The sequence below is a fragment of the Amphiprion ocellaris genome, chromosome 2 (genome assembly GCF_022539595.1).
Source record: "Amphiprion ocellaris isolate individual 3 ecotype Okinawa chromosome 2, ASM2253959v1, whole genome shotgun sequence".
Taxonomy (NCBI): Eukaryota; Metazoa; Chordata; class Actinopteri; family Pomacentridae; genus Amphiprion; species Amphiprion ocellaris.
The window spans coordinates 6,859,376-6,883,206 of NC_072767.1; the positions used below are offsets into that span (position 1 = coordinate 6,859,376).

Consider the following 23,831-nt stretch of genomic DNA (forward strand, 5'->3'; position numbering starts at 1 on the left):
GAAATACGTTTTGTAATAATACATTTAAAAATAATTTAAAACAGACAAACATTTGAAAGCTGGAAATAAGAACAAAGACATAATTTTTTTCTGGTAATACTTAAAAACCAAACATGTAAAAGCTGCTAGTAGTACTACTAATACTAATAATAACAATAAATTATTTTGGCTTTCTGTCAGACTTTTCCTCTCTGAGCTGCAGTAATATAACATTCATATTTATGTAATATTTAATATTTTTCCTCGGACCGTTTCCATGCCTCTCTCCGTCCTCCGTTGGTCCTCCTTCCGTGAGTTCAATACCTGCGCGCCCCCTGCAGCTCGCTTCCTGATTGGCTGACTGGAATCTGCGCGTTCACGCGGCAGAACCTGAACTTCTCTGTCGGTCCTGGAACGAGCTGCCGATCAGCTGGAGGTGATCGATCATGGAGTTATTGGTTCGATATCTGGAGAGGAGCAACTCTATCAGGTGATTATTGATTTAATGATTTTCACAAGTCGGGTTTGATCGATGCTTCTGGGAAATAAATAAATGAATAGAACATCTGGAGCGGAGCAGCTAAATATTTAAACTCTACAAACTCAAACAGCTGATTTCTGCATTAAAACTGATGTTTGTGATCAGATTATTGATCATTTTCTGATCAGATAATTGATTATTTTCTAATCATTGGTGTGTTTGAGGAGCTGAAAGTGAAACTTCGGACATATTAAAGCTGTTGGACTAAAACTGAACTAACCTTGGACTTGAACCAGCAGAGAGTTCAGAACATCCAGTTCCTGACAAACAACACGAAATAATTCTTTCACTTCTGCTTTCCTCCCAAAGCTGCAGGAAATAGTAAAATATTAAGATAAAATATTAAAATATTAGAATAAAAGAGTAGAATATTAGGATAATATATTAGAATATTAGAATAAAATAGTAAAATATTAGAATATTAGAATAAAATAACAAAATACCAGAATAAAATATCTGAATATTAGGATCAAATATTAGAATATTAAAATAAAATATTAGAACATTAGAATAAAATAGTAGAATATTAGAATAAATAGTAGAAAATTTGAATAAAATATTAGAATAAAATATTCAAGTATTAGAATAAAGTATTAAAATGAAATTTTTAGAATATCAGAATAAAGTATTAGAATATTAGAACTATTAGAACATTAGAATAAAATATTAGAATATTAGAATGAAGTAGTAAAATATTAGAATATTAGAATAAAATGTTAGAATAAAATATTAAAATAATTCATTAAGGTTTTGTTAAACTTCACCGTTCTGTCCTTGATGTTCTTTAAAAGAGGTTAACGAACCTCAGGAATCAACCTGACGCCTGAAATCATTCAAATAATAGAAATTAGAAGAATAAAAAGTAGAAATTCATCTGTGAACTCAGATCAAATAAAGAATTTAAGGAAAAGATCCTTAAAACCCTCCTTAACATGAAGAACCTCTACATCCAGGAGAGAACAGTGAAAAGTAACTGAACCTTAATGAGTTATTTTAACACACTGTGTTGGGAATTTTGCAGAAAATTCAATATATTCTTCATGTGGGGGCGCCCATATAGCTCAACACGTTGAGCGGGCGACCCATGTACAGGGGCTGGTCCCCGACGCAGCTGGCCAGGGTTCGATTCCCGCTCGCGGCCCTTTGCTGCATGTCTTCCCCCGACTCTTCTCCCCTGTTTCCTGTCTCTCTCTCACTACGCCTATCTAATAAAAAGGCCAAAAAAATAACTTTAAAAAAAAAAAAATATATATTCTTCATGTTTCGGGGTCATTCTCAGGCGTTAGTTCACGGAATTAACCCTTTAAGCAGCCAAACAGGATAGAAAATGAGTTTAAAGTCAGAATAAAAACATGGAAGCAGCAGAGAGTTTCTAATGTTGAACCAAATTTACAGAAAAACATGAAAATATGATTTCGGGTGTCAGTTTGGCTCCTGATGAGTTTTCCTGATCAGGATCTCAGGACTTGGACTCAGAACATCAGGAGTCAGTGGAAACTGATGTTTTCATGGTTTTCTGTAGATTTGGCTCCAAATTAGAAACTCTCTGCTGCTTCCGTGTTCTTATTCTGACTTCAAGCTCATTTTTTAAATCCCGTTTGGCTGCTTTAAGGATGAATTCAGTGAATTAACAGCTGAAACATGAAGAACATTTTTTATTTTCTGAAACTTTGAGGCTTCTTGTCCATTTTTCAGTCGTGTTCTGTTTGTTTCCTGCAGCTCTGTTATGACTCAGGATGTTATCAAGGAGCAGAACCTCAGAGATGACCTCCGGTATTACTTCATGAGTCCGTGTGAGAAGTACCGGGCCCGGCGGACCATCCCCTGGAAGATGGGAGTCCAGATCCTGAAGATCGTCATGATCACCACTCAGGTATGAGCTCTTGGTTTAACTGGAGATTACAAGAACCACCCAGAGGAGCTTCCTGGAACCAGGATCGAGCTCTGGATGGATCTAAGATGTGCAAATAAGTTCTGACTAATTGAAGTTCTAGGGTTCTGCATCATCGTTCTGTTAGATGGTTAAATAAGCAGATCCTCTGAAGGGAAACCTCAAGTGCACTGCAGTAGCACTTTACATAAAAGATAACATCAGGTAATATAAAACTTTATCAATCCTGAAGGAAATTCTTGACCCAGATGTTGCTCAGTACAGTTATGTAACTAATTACATAATATAAGAAATGCAGAAGTAGAAAAACAGTAAGACATAAGTAAAATACAACACTGAAATACCATAACTGAGCTAAACTGAGCTAAAATAAGTCTATAGAATTCATCAGGGCAGGACTCTGATCACACATGTAAAGTTTGAGGCAGATTGGAGCATTTATAGGCTAGTTAGACAGCACTTCCTGTTTCATGGCAAAACGTCCAAATTCCGCCAGCCGCCATTTCCACACCCTCAGACTGTTGCGGAGCATTTTGATAACTTTTGATGACCCTTGCCTGGTGTACATCCTGGCCAAAGTTCAGCTCTGTCGGGGTCACCCTGTTTGAGTTTACAGCTTTTGAAAAAGTCCAAAATTGTCCCAAAATCATTCAAAATATGTCATATAATTCAAAATGGCCAACTTCCTGTTGTGTTTTAGGCATGGCTGTCAATTACATTTTTGTGTGTCATGGTGAGTTACCAAATTTCATGGCTGTAGGTGACACGTCCTTGTCATAGTTCCTGTTTGAAACTTTCCAGGTGGCGCTATTGAGCCATTTTGTCTCACACCCATGCAAGTTCCATAAAATATGAAATTTTCACGTGTTTTCAAGTATTTGTAGGCCTTCAAAACTTGGTGTTCGGACCCTGATTAAAGTGTTTTTGTGGCTTTATATTTTCCGTGTATTTTACGTCCATTCTGGATTATCAAACATGTCAGTTCGGTTCTCGTTTTCTGGCAGCTCGTCTTGTTTGGCCTCAACAACCAGCTGGTGGTTTCCTACAAGGAGGAGAACACGATGGCACTCAAACACCTCTTCCTGAAGGACTACAGCGGCGTGGACGAGGATGAATACAGCGTCGCCGTCTACACCCAGAGTGACGTCTATGACAGCCTCTACTACGTCCTGGACCAGGCGAGTCCACAGCTGATCATTAATCCACATTACTTATATAAATCTACTGTCTCTGTCTGAAGTCAAATATGTGATTTTCTGCAGCAGCATCTTGGACCGTCTGTCTTCTAAAAGCTTTTTTTTCCTTTTGAGTGCAACAAAAACAAAAGAAACCACTTTGTCTTTCAATTTCCTGAAGATGTTCTCACTTAGGCAGCTTTAAAGTGTATTTGTGTGCATTAAAGGATCGTTTATGACCTCAGGTGGTAGTTATGGGAGGGGTGTAGGAGGTTGGAGAGGTATTGAGGTGTCTTCCCTGATAGGGTCTGGTAGATGAGTAGAAGCCAGTGCTGGATTCGCCTGGTATAAAGGGAGGACCAACCCACCAGTTTGTAAAGTCACAATGGTGGGTGGAGACAGGTACACCAGTAGGAAGACAGTTGGATGATTGATGGAGAGCATCAAGCCTGTTGAGGGAACACTTTGGGGCTATTGTATAGATGACATCACCGTAGTCCAACATGGGGAGGATGGTCGTCTTCACAAGAGTGTTTTTGGGTAGGGTATGTAAAGGAGATAGACAGACGGGCGGAGAGACGGATGGACAGATGGATGGATGGTGGTTGGATGGATGGATGGATGCATGATAGATAGATAGATAGATAGATAGATAGATAGATAGATAGATAGATAGATAGATAGATAGATAGATAGATAGATAGATAGATAGATAGATAGATAGATAGATAGATACTTTATAAATCCAAAGGGAAATTCAAGGAGGCCTTATTATAATAAACGAACCCCAGTCTAGATTTGATTTCAGCCTGTAGAATATTGATGTGACGAGTGAAAGAAAGTGAAGAGTCCAGCCAGAGACCAAGGTACTTGTAGGAGTTGACGAACTCCAGATCTCAGGCATCTGCACAGGTGATCTTTGGGGGGCTGAAGACACTGTTTGTCCAGTTGAACAGCATACATTTTGTTTTCTTGGAATTGAGGCACAAGCAAAGATCATTAAAAGACTCCTGGATTGAACTGAGGCTGAGTTAAAGGGAAGATGCAGCAGAGTGACGTGATAGGCCAGTGGAGTATATAATGGTGTCGTCAGCGTAGCGGTGCATCCAGGAGGCACCGATAGCTTTGGCCACATCATTTATGTAGATGGAAAACAAAGCTGGGCTCAAGAGGGAGCCTTGAGGTACACCTTTAGCAGTGATCAGAGGTTCTAACATAAAATTCTCTGACTCTCGCTGTATATGATTATTAAGGTAGCTGGCAAACCAGTTAATACAGCTTGAGGACAGGCCGATCATAGAGAAACTTTGCAAAGGGATCGTGTGGTCTACTGAATCAAAGGCCTTGGCCAGGTCTATGAAGGTGGCCAGTTTTGAAACCTGACTGCAAATTTGACAGGAAGTGGCTCGAGTTAATGAAATGGCTTCGCTATTAGTGAATTAGCCTCTTGACCAGGCAATGCAAGAAGGAGATTGGCCTGTAAATTTTGTAGCCTTGTGGTTGCTTTTTAGTGAATTTTGTAGCTTTGTGTGTGTTTTAAGGTAAAAATTGTAGTGTTGTCTGTTTTGTAGGGAATTTTGTAGCTTTGTGGCTGCTTTTTAGTGAATTTTGTACTGTTGTGTCTATTTTTTAGTGAATTTTGTAGCATTTTGTCTATTTTGTAGGGATTTTTTTAGCATTGTGTCTGTGTTTTGTAGTGAATTTTGCAGTGTTTTGCCTGTTTTGTCATGTGTTTTGTAGCTTTGCATCAATTTTGAAGTGCATTTTGCAGTGTTGTGTCTTAGTTTTCTATTCATGCTAATGTTATCCAACAGGTCAGTTTCATTGAGTGTTGGTTCCTTTTTCCTGCTCACAGCTGCTCAGGCTAAATGTCACCTCGAGCCCTTTAACGTGTCTCATATCTTTGATATCAGATCATCTTCTGAAGGGGAACTGAATGTTTTCACCACGTATTTAACATAATGAATGTATAACGTGCTGTACTGTCAGTGTGTTTAAAGCGTCTTCAGACAATTTGATATAAATATAATTAAACTGAATTGAAATTTACTGGATCTCTCTGGGTTAACAGTACAGCCAGCTCGGCCAGCTCTCTGTGGGTCCCATCAGTTACGCTGAAGATGAAGATGGGAATCTGCTGCCGCTGGTTGTCTGTAAGGAATATTACCGGAGGGGCAGCGTGGATCCTTCAGACGAGACGTACGACATCGACGCCCAGCTGGAGACCGGTGAGACGCAACGAACTTGATGACCTGTAATAAGAATGTGCGATTGCAATTTTGTGCAAAACATCCAGAAAAATTCACGATGGACCCCCAGTATGTTTGGAAATAGAGATTTATTTTACATTTTGGAGGTTTTACATCCATTGCCATTATCACCAGACAGTCTTACTGAAATTATCAGTATTTTAAGAAGCAAAAACTAATTAGGAGCAACCTTACCTAACATAGAGCAACTTTAATGTAGAGCAATTTTAATGTAGAGCAATTTTAACTAATATGGAGCAACTTGAACTAATATAGAGCAACTTTTACTCATTTTTGAGCAACTTTAATTCATATAGAGCAACTTTAACTAATATAAAGCAACTTAATACTAATATAGAGCAACTTTAGCTAACAAAGGGCAACTTTAACTCATTTAGAGCAACTTCATCTAATATAAAGCAACTTTAACTAATTTTACAGCAACTTTAACTAACATAGAGCAACTTTATCTAATATAAAGCATGTGTAGAGCTAAAATCTAATTTCCTATTTCTGTTTACCTCTCTCCTCTCAGTTTGCATGTCACACGATCCAGTGACTGCAAACCACTGGAGAACCCAGAATTCTTCCTTTTTTCAGTTGGACTTTTACAGGTGAGCAGCAACATCCATAAAATGCAGCTTTACAATTTAAAATCTTGCTTGTAAGACCCACTTTCCTTCTGCTATTTAGACTTGTTGACATCAAATTAACCTTCCAGCTGAAGGGAATCAACCTGCAGACGGTCCGATCGCGGGAGCTACCAGACTGCTACTCCTTCTATGTGACGGTACGCCTTTACTGAGTTCAAAAGCTGCATGTTAAAACTTAAAACAAACTGATGGGGTGAAATTCAGGGGATTTATTTCTATTTTGTCCCCAGATAACATTTGATAACCAGTGTCACAGCGGAAAGGTGAAAATATTCCTGGATATAGATGCTATGAGCAGCGCCTGCCGAGACTGGAAGATATCTGGGACAGGTAAGATCAGAAGGAGAAAAAAAAAGTGTAAATAAATGTAATAAAAAGGAGAAACGGGACATTTAGAGCTGTTAGGACAGGTCTGAAATCCATGTTTGGAGTCATTCATCCAAATGCAGGGATGAGAATTTTCCGCGGATCCGCAGAATTCCGAGTTTTTTTCCGCCGAAAGTATAGTTTTTGTGAATCGTGTAAATCCGTTGAGAAAATTGTAGGGGGGTAGGCAAGCGGCCGGCCGGCCGACGCGTCGCGAGCCGAGGCTTGTGATGGCCGCCCGCCGTGATGGCCATCCCGCCGCCGACATCTTTCGGACTCTGCATTCGCTGCGGTACTACTGGTCTGAAGAGACACTAAACAACCACAAATTGACAAAAAATGACTACAAATAGGCACAAAACTTCAACAAAAAAAACATAAAATGACAACATAAACAGACAAACTCACCAGGTTTTGACCAGGACTACCACAGTGAATGCATAGTCCTGACAGTGAAGCACAGAAATAGGAGTGTGCTAATATGTGACTGGAGAAAATTTAAAAGTGCATTTTGGGTATATTTTCAAGAGTGGCTTTGCGTTTGTAACCATTTCTTGTTTCTTTGGGGCTGTTTTGTGTCTTTACTGATCATGACTACCACAGTGAATGCACGGTCCTGACAGTTAAGCATGGAGGTAGTACTATAATGATATGTGGTTGGAGAAAACCTTGTTTAAAACAAGTTAAGGCTGGGGTTTTTTCAGGTTTGTTTTTTTTTTTTATATTGTAAAACAGCAATTTTTTTTGTGTCTGAAAAGATGAAAACAGTTCAGACTGACTGTCTGTCTGAGCAGAACAAAGCTGATAGTTGGGAGTTTCGTTCCAGTTGACTGTTGGTGTTGTGTTATCAGTCAGACTTGTGGTATCAGTGATGAGTATGAGGGAGTTGTGTAACAGATAAACACTCTAACACACACACACACACACACACACACACACACACACACACACACACACACACACACACACACACACACACACACACACACTTTCTTTTTCAGCTCATAAGAACACTCACTATCTGCTGGTGTTCGACGGCTTCGTCATTCTGGTTTGCATAACGTCGGCCGTGTTGTGCACACGCTCCATCGTACTGGCCGTCAGGTTACTCCAGGTCAGTCGCCTCACGCTAAACACCATCATACAGGGGCTTTAGAATCTTCTCTTTCCTGATTCCACTCTACAAACATCCCCCTTTTCTTCTTGTTCACATTCTTAATACTACAACATCTAAATTACTAGTTTCACACTCGGATATGGAAGCGTTTTGTTTGGGTTTGCAGACAATCTTGTAGTCAGTCTTTGTAGTTTAGTCCCAGTTCTGTTTTCAACCTTTTTCATGTTATATTTTCCAGAGATTTGCACAATTCTTCCAGGAGAACTTCAACCGTAAAGTGTGTGAAGAGGACCAGGATGAGTTCCTGAACGGCTGGTACGTGATGGTTATCATCAGCGACCTCATGGCCATAGTAGGATCCATACTGAAGATGGAGATACAGGCAAAGGTAAAACTGATCCTCTGCTTCTGTCTTACAATAATGTTTTTCAGAGATATCTAGCAATATGCAAAATCTGTTTATAGGCTCAATCCAACTAAATGCAACCAAATCTGAAAAAGTTCCAAACTGACCCCCTCACATCAGCTGCATTTTTAAATATACTCAAATTTGAGATTCTTTAAACCATGATAAGTCCTGCACTGTCGATTTTCTGCCCGTAGAAAAGGCAAGTGTTGGATACCAAGATTACACAATAACACAATTGTTCATTGTCTAGAACATGCTGATATGAGCCTTGAAAGTTTACCCAGAATGCACTTTTTTAAAGTTTTCTCCAGTCACATGTCATTATAATACCAATTCCATGCTTCACTGTCAGGACTATGCATTCACTGTGGTAGTCCTGGTCAGAACGGACACAACTGGGCCAGACAAAAAACAGATTTAGTCTTTAGATTGTGACACCTGGAGTGGATGTAAAATTTATTTGGTTGCAGAGAAAACTGTAAAATGTGCATTTCTGGTCAACTTTGAATGGTGGCTTTGTGTTTCTTTGCAGGGTTTTTTTTGTCTATTTGTGGTCATGTTGTGTGTTTTTGTTATCATTTTGTGTCCGCTCTGACCAGGACTACCACAGTGAATGCATAGTCCTGACAGTAAAGCACAGAGATTGGGGTGTAATGCTATGTGGCTGGAGAAAACTTTAAAAAGTGCCATTTGGGTAAACTTTTGCCCAAAATGTCCAATTCGTTAGGCGAATTATCAGAATCATAACAAAATCCTGATTTATTCTTTATATTGTGACACTTGGATGGATGTAGAAATGATCTGGTTGCAGTTTTTAACAGAACTTGAAGGTGTTTTTCATGTACCTGATGAAGTTCTGAGGCTCAGAAATGATGGACAAATGAATTAAAAAGCATGAAATTTGGACCCACCTCTATGGACTTCAAGGGTCTGAAAGTATCCATAGTGTGAAGGTAAAGCTTTGCTAAAGTTGCTGTAGATAAAGAATCTGCTGATTCTGCGGATGTCAGATGGAAACTCTGATGATATTTCATGTAATAAAACTTTATGCACGAGTGAATTAAAGCCACAGCATCATAGTAATACAGGACGACAGCCTTTACAGCCTGCTCTTTACCTCTGTACTGTTATATTATCCTGTGCATCCTCTGTGGACTTTAGACTGAAACTGTTCGATGCAGATGCTGTAAATTCCTTTTCATTTTAACACGCCTGTTCCCTTTACAGCCAGTGTTTACTGTCAGTTTGACAGAAGTAGAAATACTCAATTGATTTTTAAAATGCTCCTCTTGGATAAATGGTCAAATCTGATCTTGGAGAAATTGTGGTATTTTATTCACTACATGCACTTTTCACGGAAAATATGTGATTCAGGCGAGAAAATTTAATTTAATAAAAGTTCTCCACTAATTGGTATTTGGCTGTTTTTATTGTCAGACTCATCAAGGACAGTTTTAAAAAATGGTATGAAAATCACTGTGGTTAAGCCAAAGATTATGTCCTTTTTTGGTGTTTCCTGTTGATTCCTGGTGCCTACATTACCCACAGTGCAACTTGACAGCTGACAGTTTGAAGAGAGATGCTATCAGATGTAGCTTTGAGCTGCTAGCTTCAAACAGGAATGTGTGAAATCGGTTTTCCTTTGAAATCAATTACACAGAGGTCCTTAAAGACAAAAATAACAGACATAAAAGTATTATCCATGAATATTATTTTCCACTTTAAGTTGCTCATTTTTAACCAATATCAGTCCTAATCATAACCACCCATTATTCATTTAGTTTTACGATTTTAGCCCTTTTAAATGACTGTTTACATAGAACCATTGTTTATATATATATATATATATATATATATATATATATATATATATATATATATATATATTTCAAATAAGTGTTTTACAATAATTTTTATAAAACATTTATTATTTGGATTTTTTCCAAAAAATAACAATAATAACAACAAAAACGATTATTATTATTATTATTATTATTATTATTATTATTGAAAATATATTACTTTCCAAATAATGTGTTTATTAATAATAATAATAATAATAATAATAATAATAATAATAATAATAATAATAACAATAATAACAATAATAATAATAATAATAATAATAATAATAATAATAATAATAATAATAATAATTATTATTATTATTATTATTATTATTATTATTATTTTCACAATCTGGGTGTGTCAAAGATTTTGATGCATTAATTTTTTTGTTTTGCCAAAAATAACAACAACAACAACAAAAAGCACTCAGGACCTCAAAGACAAAAATCTCCACCTCTAAAACTCTGACTGAAAATCAATTAAAAAACACTTTCTTAAACCAACATTAGTTCTGATCATAATTACCAAATATTTATTTCATTTACAGTCAGATTTAGTCAGTCAGTTTAAACCAATATTTTAACCAATATATTTAGATTACTTTCCACTTTAACCAACAATCTTTTAAACCGGATTGATTTTCAGGATTTTAACCCTTTAAATGGCAGCTTTTTTACATAGCACCACGGTTGTTTCTGTAAATGAAAAAGCATTATAAAAAATGAATTATATTCCATACAAGAAGTGGATTTTTCATTTTCAATTTACAATCTGGGATGTGTCATATTTAGCACCAGCATTAATCCTGATGTGTTATTATTTTGATGCAGTCAGTGTGAAAAAAATAGCATCACACTCAGGATCTTAATAACAAAAATATCAGTCAAAACAATGCCATGAAAATATTCAAAATATTTTTTTAACAAATCATTTTAACTAACAGGATTTAAGCCTTAAGCTAAGCCAAACTTAGCAGCATCACAAACACTGCCATAAAATATGATAAAATCTAATTAAATACCCTGATTAGGTCGTTGTCATCCTGGAAGCAAAATGTCAAAACATCAGTTACAATTAGTTGGTTAATTATTAATAAGATTCTTCTTTGTTATAGTAATAATATAATTTAAGCCCCAGTAAAATAGTTCATGGAGATAAAGTCAGTTCACCACAGGTCTGTAGTTTATTATTAACCTTAATAATGATGTAACTTTATTTGTCATCCAGATTTAGTTCCAAATATAAAAAGGAGTTCAGTGGATGCTGATTTATGATTTTTCTGTTTCCTGTAGAGTTTAACCAGTTATGACGTGTGCAGCATCTTCCTGGGAACGTCGACTTTACTGGTGTGGGTCGGAGTCATCAGATATCTGGGATACTTCCAGAAATATAATGTAAGTCTGAGTATGTTTCACTTCTCTGTATCTGAAACTAGATTAGATTTTTTAATTAGTTTCCACACTTATCTCCTCTCTGTTCTCTGTAAACACTGCCTGCAGTTCATCTGAAAAGTCTCGACATTTTTCTCCTGTGACTGTCGGTCGTGGCTGAGTCGTTATTATCTTCATGGTAGAACAGAATAAAGAGATCTGGATGAAATATCTACATTTTAAACCCAGATTTGTTTATTTTTTAAGACACAACTACAAGTTGATATTTTTAGTTTACAGAGTATCAGAAATTCTCATTGTTTCTACAGTTTCTCATAGTATGTCTTTTAGTGTTCAGATGGTTAAACTCTGATTATTAGACTATTATGAAAGATGTTTTTTTGAGAGATGCAGCTGCAGACTTCTCAGAGAATCTCAAAAGTATTGATGTATTGAACTGAAGTTAACAATATTCTACAGTTGGGATCCTGTTAGGAAATCCCATTAACTATAATGTTTTTGCCTCTACGGATTAAATAAGAAGAAAGAGTTGAACTGGTACTTCTCAGTGGATGTGAAGGATGGACCTCTTAAAAGATAGGGTTAGTGTTAGGAGGTTAAGGTTAGTTGAGGTGTTTGGGGGTTAGGTTAGGGTTAGTAGGGTTAGGGTTAGGGTTAGTAGGGTTGTGTTTAGAGTTTGTAGGGTTTAGAGGGTTAGGTGAGGGAAAAGCATCATGCCTCTTTGAAGCAACCATTTTTTCCCGAGAGCAAACAAACATTTTTTGCATTCGAAGTTATCAAAAATCAACCTCTTCAAAGGAAGGAACCTTTAAAAGGTAACTGCTCTAAGTCATCCTATTTTAAAAGAGAGGGTGGCTGATCTGGGATCAAACCAGGGAACTTTCAATTTGAAGTCCTGTGTTGAACCCAGTAAGCTACATCAGCTTTATAATAGCCTGTTTCTCAAGAAGTGATCAAAAGAAGTACCTAGAGCAGATAACCGTTTTTTAAAAATTAAAAGTTATCCAAAATCAACCTCTTCAAAGGAAGAATACCCATTGGGAAGACCAAATAAGTATGGATCAATGTACTGCCTTTACCGTGACATAGGGTTAGGGTGTTAGGGTATTTTGGGGGCTAGCATGAATTTTAGCCATGACCAGTCCTTTGGTTTCGGCTGATACGTTTGATCATCCAGAACGGGGTTTGTCCATGACACTGCCCATTTCTTTAAACTTTTTAACCACCTTCACCACCGTGGAAAAGCCAAGTGGAATCCTCCTTAGATGATGTCTAATAAATCCATCTGCTATCTTTGTCCATCCTTTACGTCCACTGAGAAGTACCAGTTCAACTCTTTCTTCTTTTGATAAAGCCAGATCTAATCTGTGAAGGCAAAAACATTACAGTTAATCAGATTTCCTGTGTCCAGACTTTAGGGACACCATGTATAGCAAGAACTTTTAACGAGGTGCAGGAAGTGGCATTTTAAATACTAATACCACGGTGCTGGAAAAAGTCGTTTTAATTAACCTCTTTATCCAAGAACCTCCTCTCCACCTTCAAATATCACCTTTTATTCTTTCCTGATTTCCTCCTGTTTAAAAAATGACTAAGACCTGCATGTTTCTAAATGTTCAGGTCCTGATTTTGACCATGAAGGCAGCGTTCCCCAAAGTCCTGCGGTTCTGCTGCTGTGCCGGTATGATCTACCTGGGATACACCTTCTGTGGATGGATCGTCCTCGGACCATACCATGAGAAGGTAACTCTGACTTGTTTCATCTGAATCTCTGGACCGACTTTTCCTGTAACGGCTGCGATGACATTTAGGGAACTCAGTTCAGTGACTCATCTGCTTATTCATGCAGAACTGCTGCTGAGGCTGCAGATATCACAACGAATAAGGGAACTCCCAAATCTGCGCGTGTTTAAATCGACAGAAACAGTGTTTTGTTCATGAACTCAAGTTAAATTCCCATAAAAACTCAGAGGCAGCTGGTAGACACTCAATTCAATTCAATTTGCAATTCAATTTTATTTATATAGCACCAATTACAGTCAAATTGTCTCGAGACGCTTTACAGAACCCATATGCCTGACCCCCAGAGCAAGCCAAAAGGCGACAGTGGCAAGGAAAACACCCTTTTAACAGGGAAAAAAACCTCGAGCAGAACCCGGCTCTAATGTGGGGGGAACCATCTGTCTGCTGGCCGGGCGGGTTGAGAGGGACAGAAGAGGTAGAGAGGTAGAGATAGAGGGATAGAGGTAAAGGGATAAAGGTAGAGGGGTGGAGGTAGAGAGGTGGGGGGGACACAAGGACCATAAAACACACAGTTTAATACATGCATGATAAGACAGATGATACATGCAAAGTACGACTAACATGGAGACTGATTATAGTTTACTGCTATGGTGTACAGCTCTGGCATTAAATATACTACATATATAGCTGGTGGTAAACTCAAAAATATGTAGATGAGCATATCAAGTATAGTAAGGTAATGCAGAGTAGATTGGTGGAAATGGGCAGCTGGAAGCAGTGGGCTGGAGGAAGGTCAGCAGCAGCATCCCACAGATGGAGATTAGGCCAGTTGGTGGGAGAACAACCACAGATCTGAAGCATCTAGTTCTGAGACCAGGGACACTCGGAGAAAGGACAAACTCTGAGAAGAAGAAGAGTCTCAAGAAACCTCTAGGAGGAACCTCTACAGCAGAGGTTGCTCCAGGAACCCCACAGAAAGTTTGAAGAATAGTTTCTTCTTGTTACTTAAGGATTACTTATCTAGTTTTGTTCTTGTTCTTGTTGGATCTGGTTGTTGTTGTTGTTCTTCTTTTTCCTTCCTCGTCGTCTTCTTCTTCGCCCTTCTTTGTCGCCTTCTTCTTAATTTTTTTGTTTTCTTTGTCTTCTTCATCTTCTTCTTCATCTTGTTCTTTGTCTTCTTTGTCTTTTTCCTCTTCTTCTTTGTCTTCTTCCTGGTCTTCTTTGTCTTCTTCTTCTTTGTGCCTTCTTCGTCTTTGTCTTCTTCGTCCTCTTCATTTTTTCTTTCTTCTTCCTCTTCATCTTGTCTTCTTCTTGTCTTCGTCTTTTTAATCTTTGTTGTCTTCTTCCTCCTCTTCTTTGTCTTTGTCTTCAACTTCTTCCTATTCTTCTTCTTCTTCTACATCTTCTTCTTTGCGTCTTCTTCGTCATCTTTTTCTTTGTCTTCTTCTTTGTGTCTCATTCTGTATTGTTGTCTTCTTCCTCTTCTTGTCTTCTTCCTCCTCTTTTTCGTCTTCATCTTTTTCTTCCTCTTCCTCTTCTTCCTCTTCTTAATCTTTTTGTTATTATTATTGCAGTACAGTTTTTTTTTAAATTCCAAACACAGGAACAATAATTAAATTAAGACAAGATGAAACTTTATTAATTCCAAAGAAGCTTCTTGATTTAGAAGTTTCTAGATAAAATAGACTTTTATTTTTATGTTTAACCCAATAGGGAGCTTCTGATTAGTATCTAAAGTCATTTCCAGGTTGGACAAGATCCCAGTTTGTCCAAATATGGAAAAAAGAAAAAAAAGTCATTGAAACTTGAATTGATATCTGATTGATATTGATGCTAAAAATAAGTTTTAAAGACAAAATTAATAGAACAAAGTGTAAATACACATTTCATCTCACAAAAACAAAAATAAATCTTCCAGAAACCCATTTAAGTTGTTAGAGGTTCCTCCAGGAACTCTCCAAGAACATCCACAGGGCTCCTTCAAGGTCTCCTACTTTAAAGTGAACAGATTATAAATATTAACTCTGGATAATGTGGGATTCTTGTCTAGAAAGTACTCTGAATGACAGCTGTGTAAGTTAATGCTCATCAAACAGATCTTCTGTACAATATTTGATCATTTCCAGGGGATTAAATATGGTCATTTAAGACCCAGTAAGAACTATTCATACTTTTGATCTTGTGTCTCAGATTGGAAGCATGTTGGGTGAACTTGTGTTGCTTTAAATGTGATCAATGAATCAGAGTTTCTGAGCAAGTTCAGTCACGTTTTACTTTACCTTCCTCTTCGTCTTCCTGGTCATATTCGTCTTCTTTTTGTTGTCTTTGTCTTCTTCACTTTCTTCCTCTTCTTCTTCGTCTTCTTCATTTTCTTTATTTTCTTCGTCTTATGTGTCGCCTTCATTTTTTCTTTGTCTTCTTCTTCTTCTTCTTCGTCTTCTTTGTCTTGTTCTTCTTACAAAACTGTTCTTCAAAGAAGCTTTCTCCATCTTTTTCTTTGATTTCCTCAATTTGAAGCCTATAATGCTGAAACAGCATCAGCATTAGAAAAAAAATCTGACAACTTGCAGTTTTCTGCAGTGAAATGTGACAAAAGTAGTTAAGTAACTCTGATTCATTTATTATATTTGCAGCAACAGGTCTGACTTTGGGTTTTCATTTTTTTTGACACTTGTAGATGAACCGTGTGACCACCAGGTGTCAGTGTTTATTTAACAGTGAATCCTCTGGTTCCTGTGACCAGAATCTATGTAAGTTGCTTCGTATATCTGGACTCATAGCTCCGTCTCTCAATGAAGCAATCAGATTTTAGTTTATCTGACAGTGGAGAGGAGAAAAGAATGGTTCAGCGTCTTCGACAACCAAAAAAAATTTAGATTTTAGATTTTTGCAACCAAGCAAACTGTAAACCTTCTAACCAGCGAAATCAAGCAGTATGAAAGTCAAAAACAAAGCGGGATGCTAAATGTTTCCATGCACCCTGAAAAAACAGAAGTTTTAGCTGCATCCCTTCGATGTTTTCACCTTAACTGGAGGGTGTCCGGACTCCAGGTGCCTTCAGGGAGAACATGAGTTTGTTTAGCTGCTGTTAAGATAAATTATTTACGGAAGTCGGAACAGAAGTAGGCGTTTAAACAACCAGAGACAGATGTGAGATAGACTGAGGACAGCTGCCTAGCAACCCACAGAAAAATCAGGAGAATCTTTATTAAGCAAATTAAAACCAGCACAGCGTTAGAAGAGGAAAGTTTAAAGGAAATTAAGATACAAATTAAATCAGGAAGTGGTGAATATGATGCTTAAAGGAGAAATAATCAGTGAAACCTTAAAAAGCAACATGCTGTGAATGTTTTTAAAGAGGCTGTTGTGCTTGAAAGTGTTGGTTCTGGTTAAAATAGTTCACTGACTAAACAGAAGGTTAAGTAAGAAAGAGAAACTGCTGTAAACTCATCTTAGTTCAGGTTCCGCATTCAGCCCAATGTAATCTCCAGTGACCAGTAAAATCACAGTATAAGAACCTATAAATAACCACAACTTCTAATGGTTCCTTTGTTTTAGTGCAAAAAAGTACATTCTGAAAATTTTCACATTTAAGGAATTATCTTTTTATAAAACATCATGAACAACCTGAAATTTCTGAAGAAAAATAAATTCAATTTCAACAACATTCAGCCTCAGTTTATCATTTCCACATTAGAACTTCCAGATCACACAGTGTCGACAAAAAAACACAACATTTAGTGATCAGGAACTGAATCGTAGAGGATTTTACTTTCTGATCAAAATGACAAAAGTCAGACAAAAAAAAGACAAAAAACAACAAAAATGGGAAAAAATATTACAAAACAAGACACAAAACGACAAAAGCGAGAAACAAAATGACAAAAAATGAAATAGACACAAAACAAAACAAAAACAAGACAAAAAATTAGACAAAAAAGTTACAAAATAAATAAACGACAAAAAATAGATCAAACAAAAGAACAACAAAAATGAAACAAAAAATGACAAAAACTGAGAAACAAAATGAGAACAAAATAGACAAACAACACAAGCAACACAAAAAGGAAACACAAAATAACAAAAATGAGACAAAATGACAAAAATGAGACAAATGACACAAAACTGAAGAAAAATTAGACAAAAAGTTATAAAGCAACAAAAAATGGATAAAATGAGACAAAAAATTACATAAATGACAAACAAAACAAAAAAGAGAAACATAATGACAGAAACGAGACAAAACGACAAAAAAACAACAAAAACAAGACAAACTATTCCAAAAATGAAACACAAAACGACAAAAAAACAATGAACAATTGAGTATTTTACTTTCTGATCAAAACAACTTGTCATGGTCTACAAATTACTTTAAATTTATGGATTTACTAATTTACAATCTGCAGTTAATGTCTTCTCTGGAATTTTTTGCACTCTGATGGCCGGATTGGACCCTCTGGAGGACCGCTTCTGGCCCGTGGGCCACATGTTGGACATCATCATTTGTTGAAAATTATATTTTTATGTTTTGTTTTCATGTGAAATCAGTGGAAGTGAGATTTCCCTGGAAGCTGAATCACTTTCGGTTCCTGCTGGCTGGTTTTTCCTCTGCGGCTGTAGGTTTAGGTAGAGGGTTAGAGGCTGCAGGACTGTCGGGATCCCGGCTGTATTTACTGAAGGAGTAAACAGAGGATGTCCTCTCCAGGCCTGGATCCTGATCCTATCTCTCTCCAGGGATTTAACTGCTCTCTCCCTTTCAGCCATCTGTCCCTCTGTTTGTCTTTCTGTCCACCTTGAAGAAGCAGCATCAGAGTTCAGTCCACAACTTTTAAAAGTTGTTGAATCGTCCTCTACAGCGGTTTACATGCTCTGTTGTTCTAAACACCACCTGTTCACGGCTCACACTCATGAAATTCATCTAAAGTGACCCATTTTCCTATTTAATTGCAGATTCACTTCAGATACTTTTCAGCTCCACATGGGATCAGAAACAAGTCTGTCTTTTTAACTATATTATTATTATTATTATTGTACATTATAAGTATATTATTGCACAATATTCATATTCTTATATATTCTTTTTATTTTTCTGATCAATAAATTATTATTATTATTATTGTTATTATACATTATAAACATATTATTGTACAATATTCATATTCTTATATATTATTTTTATTTAATCAAATTAATTAATTGATTATCATTATTATTATTACTATACAGATTTATTATACACATTTGATAACATCACCTCAGGATGGAGAGATTAATAAAAAATATTTAACAAGCAAGATATCTTTGATCAGAAACCAAGTTTTGAACAATAACAAGATTTTGTGTAGCAGAAATAATAACAACAACAATAATAATAACTTTATTGATTTAGAACCATTCAAAAACAAAGTTTACAAGTGCAAATTATTATTATTAATTATAATTATTATTATACATTAGATATATTATTGTACATTATATATATTTGTATACACTACATTAATATTATTATTATTATCATTATTATTATTATTATTATTAGTGTTATTGTTATTATTATTACAAAAAGAAAAATATTATTTTTAACAAGCAAAAAATTGTGTTGCAGAAATAATAATAATAATAATAATAATAATAATAATAATAATAATAATAATAATAATAATAATAATAATAATAATACTTATTATTATTATTATTATTATTATTATTATTATTATTATTATAATAATAATAATAATAATAATAATAATAATAATAATAATAATAATAATAATAATAATAATAATAATAGTAATTGCTATTATTATTTTAAAACACAAAAGTGCAAGAAAAAGAAAGAAAACTAAAATAAAATAATAAAAAAATTATAGTAATAGTAAATAAGTAAAATAAATAAGTGAATAAATAAAGGTTAAAAGAGAACAAAATTAAAAATGAAATAAATAAAGTAAAAAAACAATTAGACAATAAAAATAAAAAATAACAGAAAAAAATAAACTATTTGAAATGGTCGCAGATTTGTTCAGAGTTTATTTATTTGTTATTTGACGGCCACCAAATAACAAATTACCTTCCTCATTGCATTGATCAAGTGATTTTCTTCTGGAGCCTTTGGATCGTTTAAATCGGCCAGAAACAGTTCAACATGAGTCCTTGTCAGATTCATTTCTGGAGATACTGAACTCTGAAAACATATAAAATTCTCAACATTCTGACAAAATGTTTCACAGAGTTTAGTTTTGGATCCTAAATAATAGATTCCCTGAACCAAACATGAGTCGCTGCAGCAGTTTATTGTTTTATTGCGTTTATTCTTGTGGATTTTTATCTTGGTTTGTCTCCAGTTTGAAGGTCTGAGTTGCTGCAGCAGTTTATTGTATTTATTTTTCTAGATTTGCTTCAGTTTATCTTTGTTTGTCTCCAGTTTGAAGGTCTGAGTCGAGTAGCCGAGTGTCTCTTCTCCCTTCTGAACGGAGACGACATGTTCACCACCTTCGCCCAGCTGAAGGACACCAACACTCTGGTGTGGCTCTTCAGCAGAGCTTATCTCTACTCCTTCATCTCCCTCTTCATCTACATGGTGCTGTCGCTCTTCATCGCCCTCATCACCGATGCCTACGAGACCATCAAGGTACCCAGAAACCAATCCATCCATCATCCATCCATCCATCCATCCATCCATCCATCCATCCATCCATCCATCCATCCATCCATCCATCATCTGTCCGTCGATCCTTCCATGTATATGTGGAGGATATATATATATATATATATATATATATATATATATATATATATATATATATATATATATATATATATATATATATATATATATATATACATATATATATATATATATATATATATATAAATGCACACACACATATATATATGTATATAATGTATTTTAGACACACTGAAATTGATTGGAGTTCTATTGGATTCAATTCAATTCAATTCAAGTCAAAAGACTTTATTTGTTCTCTGGGTTAAACATAGAATTTAAAGATGCCATGTTGGTGTCTGTCAAGCTTTAATGGACTTTTTAATTTTTTTTTTTTTCATAGACAGAATTAATTCATTGCTAACGAAGGTAAATGTTTGTTTTTTACAAATTCTGAGAAACTATCGGAGTCGGACAACAACTGTTTTAAATCTGGGACCTTTCCAGTGGTTCTTCTTGTAGAATAAGTCTAGATTTATTTATTCTAGATTTATGATCCGGTGTGGAATCATCTCTCAGGTCTGATGTGAATAAAGGAGCTGTTTCTAACTTTCTAACTTGTTTTCTGTGTTTCCTCCACCAGAACTACCAGAAGGACGGCTTCCCGCTGACGGACCTGCAGAAGTTCCTCAGAGAACAGGCAGATTTCCCAGTGGTGGAGGAGGACAGCCGGACAGACGCTGGACAGTCGGTTCTCTGCTGCTGCCGGCGGTATGAACACCATATTTAACATAATTATTAAAATGTTCACACCTGAAGAGCTGCAATATTTAGTATAAATATTAAAACGTTCTTACCTGGGAGCTGCTGTCAGAGAAATAATATTCTTTCATAATTCCAGGCCAGACAAAGAAAGGTTTCTTTCCTCTAGATTTGCTTTCTCACATTATTTGATGGTTTGTTTGTCGACTTTTTAGTCTCCTAACTTCAGCAGAGAATGTAGTCGTAACATCCTGGCTTCAGCTCAGAGGTTTATCTTTTAGAATTTTGCTTTTTCGCTTTGATGTTTCAGTGTTTTTGCACCAGAACTCTGTGAGCTGCCGATCACGAATCATCAGAATCTTGTTTTCTGGTTCTGTTGTGGCTTTGGGTCTTCCAGAACTCCTGTCAGAGTTAAAAAGTTGCATAATTTACAGTTTGTAGCCTTAAAAAATGGTGTAATTTTGGTGATTTTAAAGGAAAAGTCACTTTTTAAACTCACTGGAGGTCTTCTAGAGACTTATAAACCAGGATAAACGGATCATCTCTAAACTTTAATACTTAAGTCTAGATTTGGATAATTTTCCCGATGGAGTCACATGTTACAGATCATTAGTTCAGAGGCTGTTTAAAAGTTAAAAATCTGCAAAGTTTTTCTGTTTTTACAGTTTGTAGCTCTAAAAAATGGTGTAATTTTAGTGATTTTAAAGGAAAATGTGCCTTTTAGACATGCTGAAGGTTGTTGGAGTTATACATCAGGCTAAATTTTAATGCTTCCGTCTGGATTTGAATAATTTTCCTGATGTAGTCACATGTCACAAATTATTAGTTTAATGGCTATTTAAAACATAAAAATCTGCAAAATTTTTCAGTTTTTACAGTTTGTAGCTCTAAAAAATGGTGTAATTTTAGTGATTTTAAAGGAAAATGTGCCTTTTAGACATGCTGGAGGTTGTTGGAGTTATACATCAGGCTAAATTTTAATGCTTCAGTCTGGATTTGAATAATTTTCCTGATGTAGTCACATGTCACAAATAATTAGTTTAATGGCTATTTAAAACATAAAAATCTGCAAAATTTTTCAGTTTTTACAGTTTGTAGCTCTAAAAAAATGGTATGATTTTGGTGATTTTAAAGGGAAACGTGCTTTTTAAACCTGCTGCAGGTTTTTACAGATTGCCTTTTCTTCTCCATTTCTAGGGCAACACACCACAAAATATCTGTCAAATCTGACCAAAGTTCCTCGTAAACCTCCTCAGAACCATCTGGTTCTTTATCTACAGTAACTTAACTCAAAGTTCTACATTCATACTATGAATATTTTCCACAAAAACAAGCAAAGTTACCAGAAAAGCAGCAAAATCATGACAAAAACATGCAAAAGTCACCACGAACAGCTGCAAAATTGCTGCAAAAAGACAAAACCTCACCACAAAAATGCTGATAAACCCCCACAGAGTCAGGTTTTTAAAGGTACCTCTGGAGGGTTTGCTTCCATGGTGTGTTCCAACACTACTTTATGCAGACTGAGGGGGTTGGAAGGAATCTAGAAAAGTGGGGACACCTGTAGGATTTCAAAGCCTGATCAGCCTCCATTGCTGCAGAACAGCTTTAAGTTCATTTCTTGTTTCCTGATTTGCATTTCAAGCTATTCATTGGACTTGAACTACTTGAATTTCCATAAATAACTGGTAGAACTGGGTCGTTCTGAAGCTTGCTGGTGTTCAGGGTTTCCTTCAGTTTATCTGTTTACGTCAGTAATCAGGTGTAGCGTCGCTGCAGCTCTGTTTGTGCTGCTTCCTCCTCGTTGCTACAGCAGTGTTTTCTCACTGGAGAGGAGTTCCTCTTCCTCCACGCTGTGGTTTGGCTCCGTCTCTGGCGGTCGTGGAGCGATGAAATTAGCGGTGGCAGCTCAGCAGACACACCCAGAGATGGACTGATTACAGAGAAACGGGGAAGAACCTCCTCCCAGCCCACCTTCTGCCCACCGACGATCCTTCTGCTGCAGATCAACAGTTAGCGGCTCAAAAGCAGCAGAAGAGCAGAGTTCAGGAGCAGGAAGTGGAGCTGCAGAGATTCAGTCTAACAGCAAGTGAACACAGAACTACACTTCACTCAGCACAAATTTAGGATAGAAAAATAAGTGTTGAGTATAAAAGTCTATATTAAAAATACACTCACTGGCCACTTTATTAGGGACGCCTTGCTGGTGAAAGGTTGGACCGCCATTCTCTTTGTCGTTTTATTTTTTAAAAAAATCTTTTTCAGTCTCTGTCATTTTTTGTCTCTTATTTTATCATTTTCAATCTTTTTATCTCATTCTTTTCATTTTCAATCTTGTCTCAGTTTTGTCATTTTCAATCTCTTTTTGTCTCAGTTTTTGTCATTTTCAATCTCTTATTGTCGTTTTTTGACATTTTTTTGTTGTTTTCAATGTCTTTTTGTTGATTTTTTTGTCATTTTCAATCTCTGTTGCCTTTTGTCTAATTTTTTTGTCATTTTCAATCTTTTTGTCAAATTTTTCTCATTTTCAATCTCTTTGCTGTTTTTTTGGTCTCATTTTTTGTCATTTCCAATCTATTTTTGTTGCTTTTATGTCTCATTTTTTTTGGTAATTTTCAGTCTCCTGTTGTTTTTTGTTTAATTTTTTTCATTTTCAGTTTTTTTTTATCTGAATTAATTTTTATTGTTTTGATTTTTTGTCTCATTTTTTTGGGTCATTTTCAATCTCTTTGTTGTTTTTTCTCTCAATTTTTAAAAATCTCTATCTGTTTTTATTGTTTTGTTGACTATTTTTTGGCACTTTAAATCTTTGTTGTTTTTCTGTCTAATTTTTTTTGTCATTTTCAATCTCTTTTTGTTGTTTTGTCTCATTTGATGTCATTTTCAGTCCTTTTGTTGATATTGTCTCACTTTTTTCATTTTCAATCTTTTTTTTCTTGTTTTTGGTCTAAATGTTTTGTCATTTCAGTGTCTTTTTGTCATTTTTGTCTCCTTTTTGTCATTTTCAATCTCTTTCTGTTATTTTTTGTCTCATTTTTGT

The 23,831-nt window shown here is 35.8% G+C and overlaps 1 protein-coding gene across 1 annotated transcript in view; it reads left to right on the forward strand.

Annotated features, from left to right (window-relative positions):
• Positions 1 to 342: 342 nt before the first annotated feature.
• Positions 343 to 23,831, forward strand: part of mcoln2 (mucolipin TRP cation channel 2) — a 28,417-nt gene continuing 4,928 nt past the window's right edge. The window contains exons 1-13 of the mRNA XM_055014077.1: positions 343 to 469; positions 2,240 to 2,393; positions 3,416 to 3,589; positions 5,658 to 5,814; positions 6,371 to 6,449; positions 6,529 to 6,625; positions 6,719 to 6,818; positions 7,856 to 7,968; positions 8,210 to 8,359; positions 11,521 to 11,622; positions 13,240 to 13,362; positions 19,787 to 19,993; positions 20,673 to 20,800. Coding sequence (XP_054870052.1) covers positions 426 to 469; positions 2,240 to 2,393; positions 3,416 to 3,589; positions 5,658 to 5,814; positions 6,371 to 6,449; positions 6,529 to 6,625; positions 6,719 to 6,818; positions 7,856 to 7,968; positions 8,210 to 8,359; positions 11,521 to 11,622; positions 13,240 to 13,362; positions 19,787 to 19,993; positions 20,673 to 20,800 — 1,628 coding nt within the window. The 5' untranslated portion in view covers positions 343 to 425. The remainder of the gene's footprint in view (positions 470 to 2,239; positions 2,394 to 3,415; positions 3,590 to 5,657; positions 5,815 to 6,370; positions 6,450 to 6,528; positions 6,626 to 6,718; positions 6,819 to 7,855; positions 7,969 to 8,209; positions 8,360 to 11,520; positions 11,623 to 13,239; positions 13,363 to 19,786; positions 19,994 to 20,672; positions 20,801 to 23,831) is intronic.